Genomic DNA, 25,355 nt, shown 5'->3' on the forward strand with positions numbered 1-25,355 from the left:
CCACCCAGAAGCTTGCCATAGTGCCATTCAAGGATGCATGAAGGAATCGTAGTTAGCTTGTCTTCTCATCAACATTTACAGTGGTCTATTGTGAGTATCTCTCAGAATGAGTCATTCTAGCCAATAAGGTTCCATCCTTTCTTGATGGTGACGCCTCTGTGGTGCCCTGGAATGGAATAGTATGAAGATATTTCACTAGAGTTGGTGAGGGCATATCTCTCCTGCAGCATGCAATGCCTGTGCCTCCGTGAGGCATGTGATGTGAGGGCTTGCTCTGTGGGTCTCCAACCTGACCCACAGATGCTCTGTTATTATCTGGGTGAGCACAAGGACCTGAAAAACCTAAGTACTTCATACCCTGTCCACACTGCAGATGCAGGTGCTCACTTCTTCTCTCAACAAGGCCTAGAGCCTCAGGCCCTACCCCTCAGATGTGAAAGAGATTCACTTATGTGTGACATACGGCCAGTCTCATGTTGCACCAGTTGGCTAACATACATTTATACATGGTAGCCAAAAGAGATGAATTAGGGCCATAGAAAAAAAGTGGCCCTGAGAAAAACAATGAGCCACTTGACTTTGCCATTACTAAGGCACATGGCTTTGAAGGCATCTGCTCCTGTTTTCTGGCTGTGCTCCCCTTCTTAGGAGACAGGGTCTTATATTACATAGCCCTGGTTGACCTTGAAACCATGATCTTCCTCCTGAGAGCCAGAAGAGCTGTGCCACCATGCTGGTAATAAAACTTCTTAGGTTTCATTTTCCTTTTCTGTATAGTGGGAAATGGCTGAGTCTTATGAAAGTCCTTAGTTTCGTGAGGGAGTTTTGCTAAGGAAAGAGGAGGCTAGGGATTCGGAAATAAAACACAGCATATTCTCTAGGGAGATGTTCATCTATGTCTGCACACCCAGGCATGATGGCTCCAGTATGGGTACATGGTTCTTTGAGCCATTCTTAGGCAGTATCATTTGGGTATGGCTCCATAGAGTACAAAAACAGGTACAGGAAGCTGCAACCAGAAGAGGTGAGTGGTGAAAAGAATGAAGACAGGAACATTTGTCCCAGTGGTCCTGGTCCTTGTAAGTGTACCCACCAGCTCAGCATCACAACATCACAGGCAACAAGACGTCTGGCTCCTTTCCAGGGGAGCCATAGCACCACAGATGGTCCTGTAAAATGGTTTCCTCCATAGCAAAGAAGACACATGATGCATCGGGCTGGGACAGCAGCAGGATACACAGCAGGGAAAGGAGGATCATGGGAGCTGAGGCTGGTGGAAAGAAGTGTCCTCCTAAGTCAGGAACATATGCTGAGTGCATGCTCTACAGGGTTGTTGGCTCTGGCCCTGCTCTCCTGCCCCAGAGACTAATTCATTCTCTAAGACCCTGGGAGGATCGACTCCAGTCTCATTGGCTGCTTTGAGTACCTACCTTATTAGAACCTCAACACCAGGCTCAGCTCTAATCTGATCCAGGTTGGTGATCTACCTTATTTCTGCTGATGTAAAAGGCTACTCCAAGTCTCCAGAGCCCTGCCTCCAGCCGCTGCAGGGTTTTAGTGATGGCTCACAGGGCTAGGCACTGGCTCAGCTTCCCTATCCTGTCTCTCTGTCTTTGAGTGGCTTCCCCATCTCTTCAGGCTTTCTGAGGGCACAGATTCTACAGCTGGACCACAGTTGGATAGTCAGTTAGGACCACCTAATTGCTGCACCAAAGTTACACATTGGTTGGCCCATCATCCAGTTTAATCTGGTATTGAGTATGACACCAAATAGCAGGTAAGTCCTTATGATGAAATATCTAATGTCCTAAGTGTGAAACCAAAACAGTGCTGGGGAAACTTGAGATCTTCCTCAGGCTATTTATATGCCATTCTAAGAAAGGCCTCACTGCAGGGACAGAGGAAGGCCAGAAGTTGCAGGGGCTGGAGATGGGAGAGATGTTTGCCTACAAGATCAGCCCAAGTAGTTTTCTAGACCAATGAGGTTTTTCAGGACCCTGATTTGTGGCCTTGGTTACAGAATCTATACAGGTCCTAAAACTCACAGAACTATGGCAGACATGAAACTTAGCATCACCAGAAGAGGAAAAATGTCAATTTGTACTACATGGTATAAAAATATGTTTCTTAGTTGAAAGCAAGGATGGCATTGCCAACAGTTGGGTGGCACCATAACTATAGGCCAGCAGTAGTGGCATATGCATCTGGTGCTTTCGGAGCCATCAAGATGAGCTGTGAGGCATTTTTCAATATTTATCATGTTAAAGGCTTCTTTTCATGAATGGCAATGAGATACGCTTCAGCAGAATAGATCTCTTGTCTGTGTGACTTACCTCAAACCCATCTGATTAAACATATTAAAACCCCAGAAGCTGCAACTCTTTCCAGCCATGTCAGGCTTTCTGACAGCACAGACCAACATTCCCTTCATACAGATTCTCCTGCCCTGGAAGGGGCTATTAGCATGGACATGGACAACCCTACTGTGTAACTGTATATGTCCTGCAGGAAGTTATAAATCATCAGAGCCAGGAACCTGCTGGGCTCTGAAAAAATTTTGTGTTTGTCATCCTCCAAGCCAAACTGCTGTTGTCTTCACAAGACTAGCTCTACCCTCTTGTTAGAGTCCATCACAATTGGGCATGTGGACTGTAGATGGTCCCACCTAGAAGGGGTGTGGACAGTCACTGGACCCTCACCTAGTACCTGGCCATTTGTCTGAGATTCTGTTCTGATCTCTGGGGTCTCAGGAGAAACCCTCCCGCCCCAGTGTACAAGCAGGGAAAACTAGGGGAAGGGCACTCTATCCATGTGGTTATAGAGAACAATCATTTATGCTAGTGAAGCCTTGTTAGTTCGGGTGATTTGGGGTGACCCATTAGTCAGCCATGCATATGAGCAATCCCCCTAAACTCACTGGCTCTCCAGGTTGGAATGAAACTCTGGTCTGTCATTATTCTACTGTTCACATGACCCAGGGAAGGAACTTTATCAACACTTGGGGAGGAGACATAAGGGTCATGAAACCTCCCCACACCTGTGTGGCCAGGGAAGACTTCCTGTTGAGGGACATGAAGGTTGGGAGGACTATGAGAGGAGGAGGCAGAGTGCTGCTGGCAGAGGGCACGTGAGGACAAGGCCTGGATCCGAGAGCAGCACCGGACATATGGCAGAGTGGAAGAGTGGTGGACACTGCAGTGTATACTGCAGTACAAGGGCCTTGCTAGAAGAGAGCCTCAGAAGACTGAAGCAGGGCCCTGACTGTGGGGGAAACCAAACTGAAGAATGGGTCACCCAGCCGGTACACAGAATGGTCCCCCTGAAGACAATTGGAGAACACAGGATGGTGTGTGTGTATGCGCGCGCGCGTGTGTAGAGGGTTATGATGCAAAGTGTCCATGGAGAAGTGATAGATAGGGATGGGATACAATGTCTGTGGCAATAAGGCGATATGGGGCATATATAAAATGTTAGGGAGTGGCAGGGATGCCCAGGCCAGGGCAGACACAGCCCTAAGCTCAGAGCCCTGATAAATGGGCGTGTTTTCTACTGCACTGATTTTACAGACACAGGATCCAGTCTGAGGTGAAGAGATGGGTTCGGTTTATTGCCACTGTGTCCAAGGTCCCTCCAGGCTGGAAGAAGACAATGGGAATCTGGAGCCATGGCAAGAAAGTGGCACAGAGGCACGACCGGTTGGGTCACTGTCATCTGGATTATTGTGTCTTAAACTTTGGAGCACACACAATGACTGGCTGTCCTTCGTGCATGGTAGGGTTGGGCAGAGTCTGGGCTCAGCATGGAGACATGCTGTTATCAGCCAGCACCCTGTGCAGGGGCTGAAGCAGTAGATGAAGCGGCTCAGGAACAGCATGTATTTGAGAAGTGAACCTCACATAAAACTGATCAAGACCCACAAAGTCTGGAAAACGATGGATTCTTGGCTGAGCAGATGAAAAGGGAAGCAGAAGGCAGCTGAGCATGTAGCCCAGATGCCTAGGGGGTGGGGAAAGTGACATGTCATGAGGTCATGGGGTCATGGGGCTTACAGTTCTGTCATGAGGTCATGGAGCTTACAGAGGGGAGGTCATGGGGCTTGCAGAGGGAAACTATGAATCTAGGGGCAAAGATTCTGCTGGTAGAGTCACTTCACCCTTCTCTATGGTTGGGAGGGGTGAGTACAGATCCTGCATGGCAGGTCATGGTGCCCAGAGAAGTGATTCAGAGTGTGACTCAGTACCACAGACTTCAACTACTCCATATCTTCCTCCGTAGATAGGGACAAAAGGAGGGCCTGCCCCAGCTGCCAGGAAGCCTGGGACTCAGCACATAGTGGAGGGGAGGGTGGAGACTGAAAGGAAGAGTTGTGTCCATATGCTTCTGCGTTCACAGTTAGCCATGAAGGAGAGAACTGTGGGTAGAGGCAGAGCTCCTCTGCCTTCAGTTTGCTTCATGATGGAGAGATCTGAGCACACTTGGATGTTTGAGAGAGGCAGCTGAGTGGGAAAGTAGATGGTAATGGGGCCAGGAACCCTTGAGGTCTACACCATAGCCAGGGTATGGGTAGGGGGAGATTGAGGAATGGCATCCAGTCCTGTCTACTCCTCTTCCATTACACATTATCTCTGAGACCATCCAACTAGAGCTGGATAGCTTTCTACTCCACTCATGAATTCCAGTACTGTCATAGTCCATCACTCTATGGTTACAAAAATAAAAAGCAGGGCTGGCTTGGGAGAAGGAGTGATCTTAATAAGAAGGGGTGGTAGGACAGAGGGCAGGGTGAGTCATGTGACATAAAAGCAGAAGAGAAGCTGTTCGTGGAAAGAGGGGGGTCAACAAGAGGTAATGGGGGGATAAGGATAGAGTCTAGTGACAGACGGATGCAAATGGAATCTTGTAAGCCATTACTTTGAGTGCTAACTTCAGTATTAATAAAAAGTGTTGCTCTTCTTTTGATAACAGGTCATCTTTGGTAGTTGTCATGGCAGCCAGAAATCGTGGAGAATGTCCAAAGTTGTGAGCGGTCAGGTGAGGTGCCGAGCAGTAACAGCTGCATCCCTACATGGTTCTTGCTCCACTCTAGTCATTTTAAAGAATGATGTTTTCAGTATGCATTTCCTCTATTACACAGCAGACTTAGAAAGTTAACAGCACGGACTCCTCTTCATTTCCACCTTCTGTGAGACACTGTGCACCCAAGTACACACACGGATGCATACACGTTTACACACACACACACACACACACACACACACACACACACACACACAAAGCCTTGTAGCCTGGTAAATAGGTGCTGTGGAGCCTGTCAAATTATAGCCATCTAGTGGTGGCAGAGTATTGAGGGGCTGAAGGCGACATTCGATTTAGGGATTGTTCAGGCAATTCAACACATACTCAGTCATTTCTAGAGATTCAAAAACTGTAGCAATTGACTTGGTCCAAAGTGTTACCACAGCAGCTGTAGCGGCAAACCCTGCCAAGCTGTACCACTGGGCATTAGCATGCAGAGCCTGCCACCACATGGCCAAAGGCTCCATTGCTCAGGCTCAGGCTTTTTAGGATAATAAAACTCAGAAGTAAAGTAAGCTGTAAGGTAGAAACATTGCCTGCTGGGAGATGAAAACCTTTTGCTCTTTGGAGGAGCAAATTCCAAGGCACTTGCCATATGTTGCCACAAGGGCCAGACACAGTTTACAGAAATCAGCATCCTTACTAGGGAACACACTGAGGACTAAGTGGGAACTCTAAAGATTTTGAAATTACACCCTGCAAAGTCTGTCTGATATTACTGAAGTCATTCTGGTTGCCTAGAAGAAAAGCAAGCTCATCTTCTGGATTGTTTCTGGCTGTTCAATATCACCCATGCTAAGTGGACAATCATGTCATATACCCAGCAAGGCTGCAGATGGCATCTTACTTAAACATTTTACTAATTCATTTATGTGACCCAATGGGGCTGCATCACAAATGGAGTTGCTCCAAACATTCTACATTTACTAATCCTTATGGTTTTTCAGGAGTATGAAAATCTCCAGCCACAAAGCAGAGATAATGGTCCACAGTTTGCTCAGATGGCCAGGGTAGCTTGTTCCATATTAATCAGCCTTGATTCTCTGCATATAATTGCTGTTAACCAGCTCTCCCTCAATCATATATAGAAGAATGGGAACTAAGAACAAATCTTTTAGGAAGGATTGGAGTCTTTCTCCCCCTTGCTACATTAAGTGATGGCCATTCACAGTAAAGGCAATTAAATGTGCTCTGTGCAATATCTGGTTGTGTCAGTTAGCAAACCTATGTCTCTCCTCATTTACATTTCATTTCCTTTATTACCAGTTACACAAACTTCACTGCTCACATTAGATCACGCAGAGTCTCTCACTGAGTCACTGGTCTTTAAGAATTATTATTGTTATTAGGTTATCACAGCCATAGCTCCTGCTGCTGAGGCAGTCTCCAGTGCTGTCTCCTGGCTGGCCTCAGATATGCGTATTGGCTTGCTTATATGTTCCAGTTCTTCACTGCCCCTTGCTTCCCAAACACCTGCTGCTTCTATGGCCCTCACCTCTCTCAGGATTGCTGATGCTTCCATGTCCTTCCTACACAAAAGCCTGGCCTCAGGAGGTCACCCTGTTCCTTTAGAAGCCCTTTCTGGTGTCATCTTCCACAACTAGAATGTGTCTAATTCTCTAGTCCCCCTTCCCCCAAAGCACCACCTAGTGTATCCTCCAGTAATGGGCCACCCCATACTTCCAGGACAGCTGGTTAACACCCGCTGGCCCTATGACCCCTCCCTTCTTGGCTCATTTCTTCTATTCACCTCACAACAGCTTTGTCTTAGTTCAGTGCACCGCCTGTGCATTTATTTTCTGACAATAACTCTAGCTTCTACCACTTTTGCTCAGGTTTTCCCATTTCGGATATCTGACCTACTGACAACCATAATTTTTGTCAACACACTATTCACATGTGCTATGAGATGGAACCAGCCTAGATGTTCATCAACAGACAAATGCAGAAAACTATGATGTATATGCACAATGAAACTATGTTTAGCTGCAAAGAAAGTCAAGACATTTTCAGGAAAATGGATGGAACTGGAGATTAGTGCATTAAATGCAATAAACTAGGCTCTAAAGGACAAGTACCATATGTTTTCATGTTTTCTCTCATGTGAGACCCTAGATTATAAGTTTCACATATATTCAGGGAAGTATAGGTCATGCAACTAGAAAGGTGACCATGAAAGTAAAAAAGTGATGGAGATAGAAGAATAGGGCAATCGAATACTTGGTGAAACACTTGTTAAAAGCAGAGAGAGGAGTCTGAGGGACCAAGGGGAACAGCAAGAATGGGGAAGGGTATAGTTAGCAGGTGTGGGGAGAAGGATCAACAAGACCAAAGTATGTTTGAAAATGCCACAATGCAACTCATTACTTTGTATGAAATTACAATGCAAAGCTAAACAGAAACTAAACACCTCCCCACCAGTTCTAAAGAAAGTTGTTTGGAAGGAGACACAGGGGAAGTGTGGGTGTGGGTGGGCATGACTTCAGGGTTCCTATAGGGCACTCATCTTCTCCAGAGAAGAGGAAGCCTTACTGAAAACCAATCTCCCCTCCTACCATCTCAGGAGCTCCTGGGGAATCAGGACTAGCTGAGCAGGCTGAGGTCTTGCTGCAGGCATGGGATTTTGAGGAACACTCAAGTGAAGGACTTCCTGCAAGTTCAATGTCTGCTGAGTAGGAAGAAATATGCAAAGGACTCATCTACATGTTGACCAGCTGCTTCCTAGAGGAGGACCTAGAAATTAGATCAATGCAGTCTCTCTCTCTCTCTCTCTCTCTCTCTCTCTCACACACACACACACACACGTGTGTGTGTGTGTGTGTGTGTGTGTGTGTGTGTGTGTGTGTATACGTGTACATACATGAATATAGTGTCCTAAGAGAATAGGAGAGGGAGCTGAATTGGATACCCTGCAGCTGGAATTATAGGTAGCTGTGAGCAATCTAATGTGGGTTCTTGGAACTGAACTCAGATCCTCTCAAAGAATGATATGTATTCTTAACCACTGAGCCATCTCTCTAGCCAACATGTTCTTTAAAATTAATAATAATGATTATATATGTGCATGTGTTTATGTGTGTGCATGTATAACTATATCAAAGATGTGCATGGAAGATCATGGAATTTAGATGGGATTCATTTTATCAAATATGCCAAATCATGTCTATCCATGTTTGGGTGCTCTTCAGTTTTATATAAATAATATATTTCAAAGTCCCTCAGATAGTAAAATAGGCTAGATTTTTTTCTTGAATAGGAAATTTGCTTCACTCCTGTATACACAGCTCAGCATCAAAATGTCTTCTGGACTGAGCAGGACAAGTCTGTAAGGGGAGAAGCAAGCAGCTACAGCTATATGTACCCTCTCTCCTATGACAAGTAAATGATGGGATGCCCCTTTCCTCTGAGGAATTTTATATGGCATCATCTTCCCTCTGAGGAGAAAATGACATTTGGTACCTCACACTTCTCTCTCTCAAAGAGTACAGGGTGCCTTTCTCATCTGAAGAAGTCCCACCTTTCTGGAGAAAGTTATACATAGCATACCATGTGCTCTTAGCAAAGAGCTATAGATGGTATCTCACACTTCTCTGCCCTCTTAGAAGAAAACGTATACAGTACCATCCCCATTCTAAGAAGGAAGCTCTACACAGCTTTCTCTTCTGAGGAAGAAGCTATGAATGGCACCTCACAGCCTGCTTCGCTGAAGAAGCTGTGGAGGACACCTCTGCCCTCTGAGGAAAATGTTTGCATTGTAACATGTCATATCTGAGGGGGTAGCTGTACTCAGACACCATGTGCTCTGAGGAGGGAGGCTGACAGGATACCTCACATCTCTTTCATTTTAGGAAGAAGCCATACGTGGTTGGTTCTTCACACTTCTCTTCCCTGAGAAGAAACTGTACAGGACACCTCTCTTCTGTGAGAAGGAAACTTACAAAGCACCAATCGTCTCTGTGAGGAGGAAGCTCTTCAGCATGTTTCCTCTCCTTGGAGGAGGAGGCTTCCCTATCCTGAGGAGGAAGCTGTTCTGAGAAGAGAGCTAACCATGGAACCTGAAATCACTCCCCTTTGAGACAGAAGCTGTTGGGGGTGAGGGATCTTTCAACTTCCTCTTCCATAGCTGGCATCTGTTACCCAAATTTGAGAAAAGCAAAAAATGATCAATGTCTATTACTTGGCTAAAAACCAGCATAGAAAATATTTTAAGACTTAGAGAATCAAGAAAAATGTCACTTTTTATCCCCCAGGAAGGACAATCATCTAGGGCTGCTCAAGCCTCACAGGTCAATTTCTGGCTTCAGTGCCAATGCCCACAGCGCGGGCATGAAGGAGATGGCCAAAAGACACAATACTTGGTAATGACACTAGGTATGAGACTCAAAGTCATCTCTCCAAACCATCATATGTATATAGAATAACAAAGCACTTGATTGCCACCCTAGCTGGCCAGGGTTGCCATCAGTAAGGATGAACATAAAATATGGGCTCATTTTTGGTGATATTTTTCTTCTGGATACATAATGTATACAACTCTTTTAAGAAAGGTACCAGCAAACTCAATGAAATCTAACTATATAAATTTGTTGCTAAATTTTAGATTTGGTAGTTAAATTATCACACACACACACACACCAAGTTTTTTTTTTTTTTTTTTTTTTTTTTTTTTTTTTTTAAACTGGGATTCTCAAGACAATCACAGTAGTACTATAGTTCTGTGGGTCTATATTATATCTTTAGTCTACTGATCCTGAACAAACAATAGTGAGACAGCAAGACAGAGGAGCACTGCCTATTAAGAACTGTGTTAGGTTCCTTTTAAATCTGTATGGAACCCAGGCAGGGACGTTGTTACCCATATTGGCTTGCATCCTAATCCTGGGTCATCTCCCTTCTCCAGTAAACTTTGTTGTAATGCAAGTACTTGAAGAAGAGTGAGGGAAATATCCCATCTCCAGCACAGCACTCTCTCAAGATCATGCTCAACCTCTTTGCTTCTGACTTCTTGGGGCTTTGGGAATCATGTGAGAAAGAGGGATATAGCCACAGGTGGTAAGCTTGAGAACTGCTTCAGAGACTTCCTGACTTGTCAGTCCACACTTCTTGTGATGGGCTGGACACAGTATCTATCTTCTAGCAAATGGACTGTGGTAAAATGAGGAGGAAACATAATGGATCAGAAATAATGAGTGGCACCTGCCCGTCAATATGCTTCTTGCTTGCTGCTCTGAGGATCAAGCCACTGTGTTTCAGAGGGTCTTTGGGGGAGTTACTGAGGATATCCATGTGAAGGAACTGGGAATGGACCATTCCTTACTAGAGCTTCAAGATGTGACTGTAGTCTAGATGATGATGATAATGGTGGTGGTGGTGTTGATGGGGATGACAACAATGATGTTGACAACAGTTTTTGAGACAGGGTCTTGATCTGTAACTCCTTATGCAACTCAGTACTTGCTTTACAATGAAGTTTATTGGAGAGAGATGAATCTTACTGTCTCACTGTTGGATATTTATGATCAGTAGCATAAATGTGCTATATAGCTCCTCAGAGCTATAATACTGGACTCATAGCAATCCTCCTGCCTCAGCCTCTCAAGAGCTGACACCTCATCCAGGCATGATAATGACTCTTGACATCAGCCTGTTGACTCAAAGTCAATAGATCCAGCTAACCTGAGCCCTGATTTCAGACCCACAGAAACCACAAGATAATGGACACGGTTTTAATCCACTGAATGTTGAGGCCTTTTGTTTACATGCATCTGTGACTGATTTAGATCATCTTTTGGGTAAAATGCTATTTTATTTGGGACACAATGGTGTTAAAGGGCTTTAAAACAGCCCCTCTCAATGTCATCTTTTTAAACACGCAAGTCAAATTATTTACAATTATTCAGGTCTTTTAAAGAAAGTGTTATCTAAGGAAGAATCTTTTGCAGATAGAAATTCTCTTCCTTTTCACAAAGTGTATCTATATTTTGAGATGATCTAAGATATTGCAATTTCAATTATATTTTCTCTTCCTCTGTAGAGTTTAGAAAATGTGTCATGCTTGTCAGACAGTCTCTGCATGAAGGAACAGGATTGCACTAATGAAACAAGTTTGTTTTTAAACACTTTTTTTTCTTATTGGGAGTTAGCATCACTTTCAAACTACAAATTAAAAACTACTATTCCCCTGACATCTAGCTTAGTTCTAAGAGGATTCTCCAGAAGATGTGCCTTATGACAGAAAGTCGTTTCTATCTCTGAAACATAACAAACATTAGCTCCTTGAGACAGTAGTACTCTTTAGAGGAGATATGAGATGGTGGAAATAGAAAATAGAAACAATTGGCTGGGAGCACACACATAGAAACACAATACTCCACATCCCAGGTACACTGCCTATGGACCCACAGATGCTTTATGTCTGAAACACTGGGGAAATACAATTGAGTTTATTCTCTCTCAAATATACTTAATAATTTATATTTTTACAGGGAGATGAGTGTGGAATCCTAACCCTAACCAAGAAGTATTTGTAGTTTGATGCCTACTGGTTTTCTCCAGTGGAGTGACACTGGGTGTGTCGACCACACTGGGGCAGGCCACATGCTTGGGGGTAGATGGCCAAGAAAAAACAGCAACAACAAAACAACCCCTATGTTTTCCTGTGTGCATTTTTTTGTTTTGCATTTTCTTCCTAAGAGGGAGGGTGAATGAAGTTGGGTAGATAGGGTGGTAAGAGGTATCTGGGAGGAGTTGGGTAAGAGGAAGGAATGTAATCAGAAAATGTTATATGAAAAAAATTAGTACAAATACTATGTTAAAACTGAAAAAAAAAGTACCTCCTTGGGAAATGCTGTGTAACTCCTGGGGATACCAAACCTTTCAATGTATGCTCCAGTCAGGAAGCTCTCAACTTTAATTATAGTTCTTAGATTTCTTTGCATATGAGTTCTTTTTATATTATTAGTAAATTAATCATTATATTATTAACCTAACCCTCTTAATAATAATTACTAACCACAGCTCAGGAAGCCCTGTTCTATTCCACTTATTCTATAATTATAGGTTAAGACTTTCTCCGCAAAAGCACCCACCCCCTTTTCTAGCAATGTTTGTTCATCTGGTTAGGAAGTCCTCCCACCAGATGGACAGGCAGGAATCCATGCACATCTCCTTTCATGTCTCCTCCAGAAGCAGAAGGGATTCTGGGAATCTGTGCTCACAATGATATGGTAGCTACTCAATACTGAAACCATTAGCAACTAATTCTGTTCAAGTTAGAAGTAAAATGTAGTTTTAGCTATGGAATTCACATTTTGCTGGCTAGTTTTTATTGTAAACTGGACACAGTCTAGAATCATTTGAGAAAAAGGAACTTCAGCTGAAGAACTGCCTCTGTCCAAGTGGTTTGTGGCAAGTCTGATGAACTGCCTTGATTGATAAGAGAGGGCTCAGGCCACTGTTGGAGGCATCATTCCTAGCAAGTGGGTCTGGGATGTGCAAGGAAGCTAGCTGACAGCAAGCCAGAAAGTGGACCAATCACTCTCCCTTTATGGTTTCCATCTCCAGGTTCCTGTCTTAAATTCTGGTAGGAACTCAATTTCCCATGATGAAGGTTCATGATTTGGAAGAGTTAGACAAAGAAATCCTTTACTCTAAGTTGCTTTTGCTCATGGTGTTTATCACAAGAGCAAATACTTTTTTATATTTAAACTTTTATTGTTCTCTGAATCCTTTCAAATTCCTGTATTTTCCCTTGGTTAAGAAAACAAATGGAACTTTTGTCTTTGGCCTTAAATTTCAATAAAAACTGCTGTGTGAGAAAGGGTCACATCAGAGGTCTCATTTCTAGCCAGTGTCCCATGTGGTAAAGACTCCTGTTGTACCAAATGACTGTCAATTGTGATGGGACTACAAGGTGTCCTTTCAAAAGGAATCCTGGGGAAAGGGAGAGAATTGGCACAGGATCCTTCTACACATAGATATGTGGAAACAAGCCCAAGAATAAACCTGTTCCAGTGAGTACCTGACAGCCTCCTTCAAAACACTCTGAGGAACAAACACAAGATTTTCTTTGAAGGCTTCTGTGGGCAGGGCACACTGGATCCCACTGCTGGCTGGGGCAGGACACACTGGATTCCACTGCTGGCTGGGGCAGGACACACTGGATCCCATTGCTGGCTGGGTTAATGATTCAATGATTCAAGCCAACCTGAACTTCAGTCTAGAGCAATAAATCCAGAGTACTTCAGGTACCTGTTTGCTCTATACTTTGGAGGTTTCTGAGGGGATGAAAGGAACTGAAAGAGTTGTGCTCTGTGGACACTATACTTAGCTGCACAAAGCTCAAGGTGACCAGTGGAGGGCTGGGTAAGGCAAATAAGACAGTGCCAAGGAAAAAGTTCTTCTTTTAAAATTCAGACTCACCTGATCAAATAGACCCAGATGCCCAATTGTCCCCAAGAATTTTGAGATTGAAAACAGTCTTGGATAACATTCAAAAATTAAGATTGAGTTTCAAAGGTTTAAATTTATTAACATAAATTTGAAATATCCACAAATAACCTGGTTGCAAACTTCTTAAGAAAATTTTAGAATCATTTACTGCTCTGCAGACACCAATTTCTTAGTTTTTGCCATAAGATAGAAATCAAAACCCCTCTCATGCAAGGCTCACCACAGAGCCTCCTGACATGAGACACTTCTCAGAGACTCTGACCCATGGGAGGGGCTAGAAACACTAACTAGATTATCTCAGGAGAACTGGAGACCAGCGAACTGTAAAGGGCTGGAAACGAGAAAAATCAGCCAGGGAATGGATGTTTAGGTAGCTGCTCAAACCCTGGGTGAGACTTTTACAGAAAATTTCAGCAAGGTTTTAGGGAAACTCATAAAGTACCACCAAGTCCGAATATACATAAGGGGAAGCGACCTAGCTTTCATCAGGGCTCTGGCATGGCCAGGGAGAGCAGGCAAAGTCCACCAGCAACTGCCTTTTGTTTTAAGAGCCAAAATTGATCATTTCCCTGGAAACTGGGGAATAAAGGTACAAGAGGTATCCTAGGAGACCCATCTTTCCAGAACATCCCAGAAAATAGCTCTTAAAAGGAGTCATTATTTTTCCTGCCATGTCTCTCCTGTGTGGCAGTATAACACATGAAAAAGGCTGTCCCAGGAATGCAAACTCTTAGGATTTGATAACACAAGGAAAATGTATTCAGGAAGCATTCTCAGAAGGTAGCAGAATAGAAAACCATGCTTCAACATAAGGGATAGAGTCAGACTCACCGGTTCCACGTTATAGGAAAACAACGCATATTCTTTATCCGGGGATATTTCATATCTGATGGCTCTTAAGGATTCCTAAAGGGGGGAAAAAAAGGAAAATAAAATTTACAGGTGTTGCCTGTAACAACTCTGAGTCTTTTATCAACACTGGAGTCATCCTCAAAATCCTCATGGGAAGTGGGGGGGCAGTGAATGGAGAGGGAATAGGAGAAAGAGAAGGGAAGGAGAGGAAAGCATGTGGGACTAGGAAGATTGAGTTAGGGTAGGAATAGAAGTCAGAGGAGAGAGATGAGAGAGAAAGAGAACATAAAAGAGGGATGATGGGAGATGTCATTCTGTAAATATGTTTCTCATACTGGTTAATGAATAAAGCAATGTTGACCAATAGGAAAGGAAGATAGGACGGACTAGGAGACAAGGAGGATTTGAGGAAGTAGGAAGGAGGAGTCAGCATGGAGAGACTGGGGAGACCAGATGCAGGCCCCATTCCCCGGTAAGACGAAAGCATGTGGAAATATGTAGATTAACAGAAATGGGTTAATAATTAAGACAGAGCTAGCCGATAAGAAACTAGTACCTGGCCAACAGAATTATATCAAATACAGAGTGTCTGTGTTAATTTGGGCTGTCGTGGTGGCGGGACAAGACCAGTGGCAGGAGGAAAAACCATACTCCTTGTAGGTCTAGAGACCTACAAGACTGACTCCAACTAACAATTTGAGCAACAGTGGAAAGGCTACCATAAATGCCCTTCCCTGATAATGAGATCAACAACTAACTTATCCACCATCATCGAGCCCTCATCTAGTACTTGTTGGAAACAGAAGCAAACACCCACAACTAAACACACAGAGAGAGGACAAAACCAGGTTGCAGAAACACATAGAGACAGCTGACCTGAACAAGGAGGAGCTAACTGGCCCCCAGACTGATAGTTGGGAATCCAGCATGGGACTGACTCAGACCCCCCTGAATATGGGTCTCAGCTAGAAGGACTGAGTAGTCTAAGGGACCTCAGACAGTGGAGCCAGGATGTATTCCTGGTGCACAAAAGGACCTTGTGGACACATCCTCCATGGAGGGATACAGGAGAGAAGTCCTAGTCCTTACTTCAAATGACTTGTCAGATTTACATGATCCCACCTGGATGGCATTGCCCTACGTATGGAATTGGGGTGGGGGGAAGGGAGGGGAGGGTGGTCAGGGTGCATGTGAGGGGGGGGGGAGAGGGGAAGAAGAAAGGAGGGAAGGAGGGAGAGGGAACTGGGATCAACATGTAAAATAAAAAAAATAAATTTAAAAGAAAAAAATCTTCTACTGAGATAAATTAAGCAGTGAACCAATAACATTAAGTATGGCTATATCTTTTCTTTGTTAGCTGATCAAAATGTAGCTAATTGATGCCTTCAAAAATTCTATTTGTGCTTTATTTCAAGTTTCAACAAAACAGTCCTTATTGTGTCTGCTGGAGAAAATCAATGGAAACAAACATAAAAACAAACATCATTTTCCTATAAGATCCCCAATTTCTTGATGCTTAATTATCATCGTTTTCTTTCATTCTTATATTTGGAAACATATGCTAAGCAGAGTTGTTACTAAAACAGAAGCAGATTCTATATGCTGTTCTGTAACTTATTTCTTCACCATTGTGGGAATCCCTGGGAGTCAGCACACAGAGGGTATACTTGCTTTTCTGCCAAATTCCTTCCTATCTGGCCCTCAGTATGAATATGGGCCCACGAGTTTCCTGTAACCTACCCTGCCCTCTGTCCTTGCACACACTCCTGCTCTGACTCCTCCCCCACTCCTCCAAGGCCCTCATCATTGGCCTGGTGTCCATCACTTCATAGTGCTGCAGTGACCACTTGGAGAGGGAGCTATGTCATTGAAAGTGACAACTCTTTATACATCTTTGTGTCTCAGCTTCTTCTCATGTAGTGAAATCTTAAGAAAGTGATCACAATGAGTTGGCTTGTCTGGATTATTGCTCTTCATGCTAGCTATATCACCTTCATATGCCTTCATTCATGCAGTCCTCACTAAAGGCAGGGTGGTTCTCAGTGGCTGCATTCCAAAAGTCACCATGAACACCAAATCAGTCCACAGTGGATCCTCACATCTAGGGGAACCCAGGGCTTTGCTCCTCATGCCTTTGTGTCCATATGTCTATCAGATGATCAAGATACAGTGAACTCATGCCAGAAGCACTATAACAGCCACCCAAAGCTGAGCCTGCACCCACATTGTCTCCATTGGGTGTACACACTATAACTTTCCAGATCTCAGGAGCACTAGACCTGGAAAGCCCTGTTAGCATGAGAGCACCCACAAATAACCATGTGGCAGACACAGTGCTCTGCAGTCCACAAAGAAAGCAACTGTTCAGTGAAGGAGCTGAGAAAGAAGCAGAACACTCTGTGCTCCATCTCAGCTGACACACCAACGCAGGACCAGTGTAGGATGCTTGAATATGTTCCTGCTATGATGAAGATGACCACAGTGTTCTGAGAGTGTAGTCCTGAGGGTTGCAGCAAACCTTACCACACAGAATCTCAGATCTAGAAGCTGTGAACAGCGGAACAACCACACAGCGGCTCCCATTAGTTGTGACTAAGAGCATTGCCACCCCAAAGACTCCACCCACGTGTCTCTATGGATGTGGGCATGTAATTGGTTTTATAGGTTAGGCATTTAAGGGCTAGAATGCTGATGAATGGTGGTTATTTTTTTTTTTAAGTTCAACAGATTTTGATAAATCACTTTCCACAGATGCCATTTGTGCCCTCTTCTGAGTTAATTTGTAATGGGATCTTCTCTCAGCTTTGACCATTGGAGGTGTAAATTGGGGCTTATGTGGTAGTTTAGCTCCCAGGCACATTCATTCTTTGCTACCTGTTGTATAGGTAACATTGCCTTATCCTCACAAGACTGACCAGCCAAATCTGCCTGAGAGAATTTTGTGAGCTGATGTTCCCATACTCTCCTGAACTCCTGCATCCCTCCCCCCCTCCCCAAAATTTCTGCATCCCATACCACTATTTAGCCCAAATCACTCTTCTCCAGGTTCCAGGGTGTTGTTTTGGTAAATACCATAGTTCAGCTGTCACCACACTAGACAACCTATCCCTCCACTCTTTCTACAGTACTGTCTATACTTGATCTTCAACTCTCCCTCTCCCTCTCCCTCTCTCTCCCTCTCTCTCTCTCTCTCTCTCTCTCACACACACACACACACACACATATTAATCCCCCCCAAGTCTTTTCTTGCTCTTAGAGTTTCTCACATTCTCTGGCTCCAACTCTAGGGGTGCAGGTCTAACATTGGGACCTTCACTTTTCTAGAGAAAATCACTTCCTAAGTGGCACATATAATCCTAGGACTCTAGAATCCACAAATGTGCTGTGGAAGAGTTCAGTGTACACATCCCCTGTGGAGGCACCTGAGGCCTGGATAGGGCCTTAAGTAGACAACTTGCAGCTCTGCCTGGATGTCTGGTGCTCATCCCTCAGTCCTTTGTCCTTTCTCTCCAGCTTCTGTTGCTTCTCCCGCTTCTCAGATGGAAGTAACAGGCAGTAGCAGGGCCAATTCCCCACTTCCCCACCCCCCCACATCATCTTCCCTCCCATTCTCTTAAGTCTCTTCTGCATCTTCTATTCAGTCCTTCAGAATTCTCAAAATCTTCTGTAGAAATATGTTCTGAGCCTCCTGTTTCAGCTGCCACCCAAACTAGGGGTGAGCACTGTGGTTTGTGATCTAACAAATAAAGCTTGCCTAAAGATCAGAGTGTGGAGCCAAGCCACTAGTTATCCATAGAGGACAGACAGTGGTGGCACACACCTTTAATCCCAGCACTTGAGAAACAGAGGCAGGCAGATCTCTGTGAGTTCAAAGCTTATGTCTTTGATCCCAGCATTTGGGATCTTATGCCTTTTATCCTGACCCTGGGGAGGTGGAGACAGGAGTGATATGGCTGGGAGGAGAGAGGAATACAAGGTAGGAGAAGACATTCAGTCTGAGGATTCCTAGGGACAGGATTGCCTCTCTGCTTCTCTGATCTTTCAGCATTAATCTGACTGGTTTTTTTTTTCAGACCAATTAGAAGAATTTGTGTTACATAATGCACATTTCCTTAAGATCCTTCCCTGGCTCTTGACTCCATTGGTAACCAGTCTCCCCTCAGTGGTCAGATTGTTACATCATTGAAATGTGTAACTCACCATCAGCTTCCCACCACCCCAGAGGTCATCACCATGGCTCTGATGACCAGCAGGTCCAGCCTGGTCCTGTAGCCTGCCCATTTCTCTCTTCTTTACCCTTCACTTCCACCATGCCTTTTTCTACACTTTCCCAGAGCAGGCCAGCCATGCAGCCATGCAACGTTTGCATGCTCTCTTCTCTGCCTACAATGTTCTAAGCTTTCACTTCCCCAAGGCCACCTTCTAAGATAAAGTAACAAACAGCCATGTCTCTGTGTCCCACAAAGCACCATTCAGCTAGTTTTCCTGTGACCTAACCATTTTCTAAGTTAGCACCCTTTCTACCCATTTATCTTACTGTCCATTCTCAAAAGGAAGGATGCTTGTTCCAATTTTTAGTCTCTCTCAACAGTTCTGTAGTTTTTCTCATGCAGATCTTACCTCTGTTTTGTTACATTCATCTCTAACCATTCAATATGATGGATGTTTCACATATATAAAAATGGATGATGTCTCAATATCGATACACAACCATGAGATGCTAATATACAGGGATTTATTGGATCTGGGCATCTTGACTTTACATTCAGAAATGTTGCTAAGTTTGTGTTTGTGGCTTTAAAAAGTAGATTCCTTAGAATTTTATTCACAGTCATCTCTTCTATGGATAGATTCTTCTCTTCCTACATGGTACTCAATCCTACTTCACAGAAGTGCTGGCCTTGTGAAGAAAGTGGGCATTGCTAGCTTTCTGGACTGTGAAGGCAAGGCAGTCAGCCTTGCCCTTTTGTTTGGTGGCTTCTGAGTTTTTCTGTAGGTGACATCATCTGCCTGTTTATTAGTATCTTGCTCTGAGATTTTGTAATGAGTGTGTTTTGGTTTTTTATGATGCCTCTCATATATGTATGAGGTGATTTTGTTGTTTTATTCTTTTTAGTCTGTCAATATGATAAATTATATTGTTTTATCTTCAGATGTGAAGTCAACCTTACATTACCGGAATAAATTATATCCAGCTGTGGTGTATTATCTCCTGTGACGTTTCTGGGCCCATGTTATGTTAAAGATTTCTGCAACTGTGAGATGAGGGAAATTGTTCTCTAGTAGTATGGTTGGGTTTTCATCTCAAGGTGCTGCTGGCTACAGAATAGACTTAGGAAGTATTTCTTCATCCTCTGATATTTATTCTGTTTTTTTTTTTAACTTTTTCTATTGCTATAACAAATGATCTGAGACAAATTTATAGAGAGTAATAGTTGATTTGGTTCATAGTTCTGCAGTCTTGGAGGTTCAAGAGAGAGAAACATAGGCATCTGATGAGATTTGTCTGGTTGCACTGTGACATTGAGATAAAAGCAAGGGTACTAGCTCAAGTGCCTCTTCCTCTTTTTACAAAGCCACCTCTGTCATTGTAGGACCAAATCCCCAAAGCCTTATCTGCTCCTGGTTATTATAGAGTTCTACTTCCTTATTCACATAAGAATTTTGGAGCGAGTTTTCTGACACAGGAATTTAGGGGAATATAATCACACCATAGTATAATTTTACATTAAATTGATATCTCTGCCTTGAATGTTGGGAAGCCCTTTGAGCCTTACATTTTCTAGATGTAGTTTCAAAACTGTTACTTTAATTCATGATAGGTATAAGAAGCTATCTTAGTTAATCTTCCATTGCTGTGATAAGACACCATAATCCAGAGAACTTATCAAAGAAAGCATTCACTTAGGGCTTATAGTCTCAGAGGGCTGGAGTCCATAACCATCATGGCAGGGGACATGACCGCAGACAGGGAGGCATGGTTCTAGAGCAATAGCTGAGAGAGCTTTTATCTTGGGATATAACCATGGGGCAGAGAGAGCCCATACCCTGTGACACACCTTCTCCAAGGCCACAGCTTCTAATCTTTTTCAAATATTCCCATCAACTGGGCACAAAGCATTCAGACACATGAGCCCGACAAGGCTTTTCTCTTTCAAACCACCACACCAAGCATGTTGTCATCCAGGTTATGTATGTTGTCAAGTTTACGGGGTTAAGTCTGAACTCAGCCTTTTACGAACTTCCTAGCATCTGTGGTGGTGGCCTCTGGACTGTAATTAATGCTTTCTGAATAAATAAATGATTAGCTTTTAATTTGTTACAAGGGAGGCAATGCTGAAGGTGATGCAATGTGGGCTGGTACAAGCTGGGAAGATGAAGCCTCCTACACCCAGATCAGGCTGCATCCAGCCCTTGATGAAGGTTAAATTAGGTCAAAATCATACAAGGCAGCAAGCATTCGAGGTATGCCCTGAGAAGACCCAGCTCCCAGTCTTAGAGTAACCTCATGCCTTTGTGATGGCCCTGTCCCTATACCTCCATGGCTGTGGACATTTAGGCACTAGGCTCATCTTTTCTGCTAATGTGAATGACAAACTGCCTTGTCATCATCTATTCTGAGACTGCATTAGTGGCCACCTTCCTAAACAATCAGGCCCTGGTTCAACCTCCTGTGACCTTCCCTCTTTCCACTGGTTCTTTGACTCTCACCAGTCTGCCTGGAAGATTTCTTCATTGATTTCAAATGTTATGTCTTTCTTTGTTACATGAATTGTAAACATTGTCCATCTGTATAGTGGTGCATGTTTTTAATGTATAAAATTTAAATGTTACAAAGTAGTCTAAATTTAGTCACCATTCTTATTACAGCTTCTGGGCTTCATGGTTTTTGAGACATTCTTTTGTGCTAAACCAAATGACTGATTTTAAAAACCACCACAGACATTAACACAATTTGAATAGTATTCTGTGTGAGTGTTACACGTTCTCTAGTGGTGCTAGCAGAGCCTTCTAGGAGGATCCTCTTCTCTCTCAGCTCAGTTCATGCCACTGACATAATTCAGAACCAAAGCCTCATGTGACTGGAGCCAATTTCTGAATTCTCTAGTCCTTACTACTTCCTGTCCACTTTTGTATAAAGTTAGATAACTAAACTTGGACTGTGAACTCAGATAGCCTGTGATTTGTGTCTTGTTTATACCATTTTCTACATTATAGTTTGAGAATTACTTAATTGATTATGCTTCTGAAAATGGAAATAGTGTTTGTTCCCATCTTGTGGCCAATGTGAACATTCAGGGAGGAATAATCAGACCCAGCCTCAGCAAGGGGGCAAAGCTATTGTTGCTGTCCTCTGAGTATGGTGTCTTTAGTGTTTTCACTGTAAGTAATAGAGCCCATGGTACTGTAAGTGTGGAGATTTCATGGCTATATCAGGTGCTCAGGCTTGCATATGAAGTTGTGCTTTGAGTCAGAAATGCTCCCCATAGGTCTGTGCTTTGAATGCTTGTTCCCTAGCTTTAAGATATAGGACAAGGTTAGCTGAAATAGGCCACTAGGGGCGGGCCTTTGATGGTACAGCCCAGCCTTAGCTCTAATGCTCTCTGCTTCTCGGTCTCTCATGACATGGAGTTCTGCTGCAAGCTTTCACCATCAAAAAGGGAGTGATGTCCCCATGCTTTGTGTCATGATGGACCGAGCCAAAACAAACTTTTCCTTCAAGATGCCTCTCTCGTGTGTTTCCTCATGATCTATAGTCATTAATAGTTGGATAGTTGATGAGGAAGGGAAAGACATTTTTTTTCAGTGGCATAGCCACTGGTACGGTGTCCACATTGTTTTAATTAACCATTTACCCATGATCCTGTAAACAATTCCAATGAAACTCATTGGCTCATCAAAACAACAAAACCCAAGAAGCTATGAAAATCAACAAGGGCTAAGTCTTGAAGAGGAGGGGGATCAGTAGGAGGGGATGGGTCAAAAGAAATAAGTGGAGGTGAATATAATGAAATAGATCAAATAAACAGATGGAAATGGCATGAGCCTCTATAGTATATATAATTAATGCATGTTAATAAAAGCTTAAATGCTTAATGCTACAGTTTTATCAGAGTTCTAATTAGCATTGTATTTAAATTTGGTGTAGGTCTTGGGAAAATTGACATTTTTATATCATTTTAAAAAGTTTTCAAATCTAACAAGATTTTATAGTTTATCTTACTTTTTGCTTTGTGCTGTAGAAATAGTATATGTAAAGGGGAAATGTGTAAAACAGGAAATGCTCCTACCTGCCTGCAGACAGTGGGGAAATAGAAAAATCTTTACTGTTTCAGCACAATCTCTTTGTGAAACTCATAAGGAAAGAAGTACAAGATAAGGTGAGGTGGGAGGCAAGCATTGAAAGGGTTAGCTGATTCACAAGATGTCACACATGCAACTCAATTGAACATGTGTCAAACTCAAAGGGACAACTGCATTGCCCTTGTCAATGAGGAAGGACCTCGTGGACTGGCAGATTTCTGAGCTTGCCTCTGTCCTCCTTTTCATCTAAAAATCATCATTGGAACCAGACAGACTCAGGAACTTCTCCTAGGACTAAGGCCACTAGGGGAAAGCATGACAGGAAAACACAAAGGCACAGCGGTCGATTACCAGATTGGGAGGGAGGTAGTCTCAGCCTGCTAAGACACAGATGTCCACCAGGTAAACTGAGGTATGGCTTGTAAAACCCCCACCCCCATATGTGGTTCTCCTACAATAGCATCCATTACCCGTGGTCAACTGTGGTCTGAAAATAGTAAGTAGAAAGTTCCAGAAGTGATTCATTTAAAGTAGGGTATCATGATGCATGCCTTCAGGTGCCATAAGCCTTGGGTGTGAACTTTGCCTTTGCCTAGCAAACCCATACAGCACACACACACACACACACACACACACACACACACACACACACCAGCATGCCTAGTAAACCCTAAACCCATATAGCACACATACCCCATCAACTCATTCACCTTTCATCAGGAGCCTCAGACTGACCCCCATGAGACTGCAGCATTGTGGTCAAGCTATTCTTATCTCACATAATGATCATCTAAAATCACAAAAGCAGCAAGGCTGGCAATCTGAGTGTGCCAAGGAGAGGCCTTAACAGGCTTCCTTTAAGGGAAAAGTTCCTAACTCCATGTGGACAGAGAAACAAACCTCACACTACAATAGGAATGGATTTCCTACCCATGAAATTGTGAAAAAGGAAAGATGTGTGCACTAGATTTACTGTCTTTCTCCAATATCCAGGAATTAAGGCTAAGATGTACTCACTGAGGGTAGAAAGGTCACTGACCATAGGATTTGGTGAAGCTCCTGGACACAGGCAATAACAGCATCTTAGAGGGTATCCTTGGGAACCAAGACACTCCACTTGTAGTGTGGAATTAATCAAAGCTCTCTCAGCTCCAAGATACCAGCCATTAGCTGTAGAACTTAGCTTCTTATTTTCTTATCCATTTTTCTGAAGACACTATATCCTTCAGACACAGATCTTGGAGGAACAGAGCTATAACTGATCTGAAAGCCTCTTCCCTGAGGATCATCTCTTATAGTATTAGAAAGTACTACACAAGCTGCCAAAGGAGAAAAGCAATCAGTGCTCCTACACAGTTGTAAAGCCCTTGAACCACATCAGTGACCAGAGTAGCAAAATTTCTCAGGGATGCAATAGTGGCCCTCGCACCTTAGAGGTAAACAACAACCATCTAATAGGACATAAGTGCAGCTCAACAGGAGGGAATTCATGCCTGCTACTATAATCCCAACCATCTATCTGTGGCTGGAGAGGTAGGTCATGGACCCTGGAGGAGAACCTGCTACTGCCATTTTCTTAAATGAATAAAAGTTTTAACTATGTTCTAAATCTTTATCCTTGCAATCAAAGGTAGGAATGACTTTTACTCCTCATCAAAGAAACTTGTTTTTACAACAAATAGAGGCAATTATTATAGAGATCTACAACTGGTCAAAATGGAGAGAAAAAGTGCTCAGCCCAAATTTGTACATCTATAATGTGACTGCTACAACTAAGGCTCAGAGGAAAGTGCAGAAGAAGAGGTAGAAAGATTGTAAGATCCAGAGGCCAAGGCACCTTCCATGCCATAGTATATATTATAGGGAATATGTACACATGAAAGATCAACAATATGGCTACCCAAACAAGACCTGGACAATGACAAGCCAGCTAACATGCCAACATGGATGAGAAAAATTAAAATTTCATAAGGCCCCATGCCTGGATGAAGAGCTACAGGCAATTAATGGGTACTATTAAGTCACCTGATTTCAACTGATCAGTCCTAAGCACATGTATATGAGCAACACCAGAGGAGGGCACTGATTAGGAAGGGCACAGGAGGAGTTGAAGAGTGGGGAGGGAGGGGTAGAAATGATGTAAATACAATACTCATGTATGACAGTCTCAGCAAATTTAAGACATTGTCCTGACTAGTTCTACGTCAACTTGACACAAGCTAGAATCATCAGAAAAGAGGGACCCTCAATTGAGAACTTCCCTCCATAAGATCCAGCTGTAATGGCATTTTCTTAATTAGGGATTGATGTAGGAAGATCTAGTCAACAGTGGGTGGTTCTATCCCTGGGCTGGTGGTTTGCATTCTGTAAAAAAGCAGGCTGAACAAGCCACAAGGAGCAAGAGGAGCAAGTCAGTAAATAGCACCCTTCCATGGCTTCTGCTTCAGCTCCTGCCTCCAGAATCCTGTCCTATATTAGTTCCTTTCATGACTTCCTTCAATGATGAACAGTGCTGTGAAAATATAAGCTAAATAAATCCTTTCCTTCCCAAGTTTCTTTGGCCATGGTGTTTCATCACAGTAACAGTAATCCCTACTAAGATAGTAATACAATGAAAACAGAACTATCAATTATTTTGGCTTGTAGGTCTCATAAGAATTTCAGCTATGTGA

At 43.3% G+C, this 25,355-nt stretch overlaps 1 protein-coding gene across 1 annotated transcript in view; it reads right to left on the reverse strand.

Annotated features, from left to right (window-relative positions):
• Dpp6 (dipeptidyl peptidase like 6) overlaps positions 1 to 25,355 on the reverse strand; it is a 640,714-nt gene that overhangs the window by 208,729 nt on the left and 406,630 nt on the right. Inside the window, exon 5 of the mRNA XM_051203163.1 lies at positions 14,359 to 14,433. Within this exon, the coding sequence (XP_051059120.1) occupies positions 14,359 to 14,433 (75 nt within the window). The remainder of the gene's footprint in view (positions 1 to 14,358; positions 14,434 to 25,355) is intronic.

The sequence above is a fragment of the Phodopus roborovskii genome, unplaced genomic scaffold (assembly GCF_943737965.1).
Source record: "Phodopus roborovskii unplaced genomic scaffold, PHOROB, whole genome shotgun sequence".
NCBI lineage: Eukaryota > Metazoa > Chordata > Mammalia > Rodentia > Cricetidae > Phodopus > Phodopus roborovskii.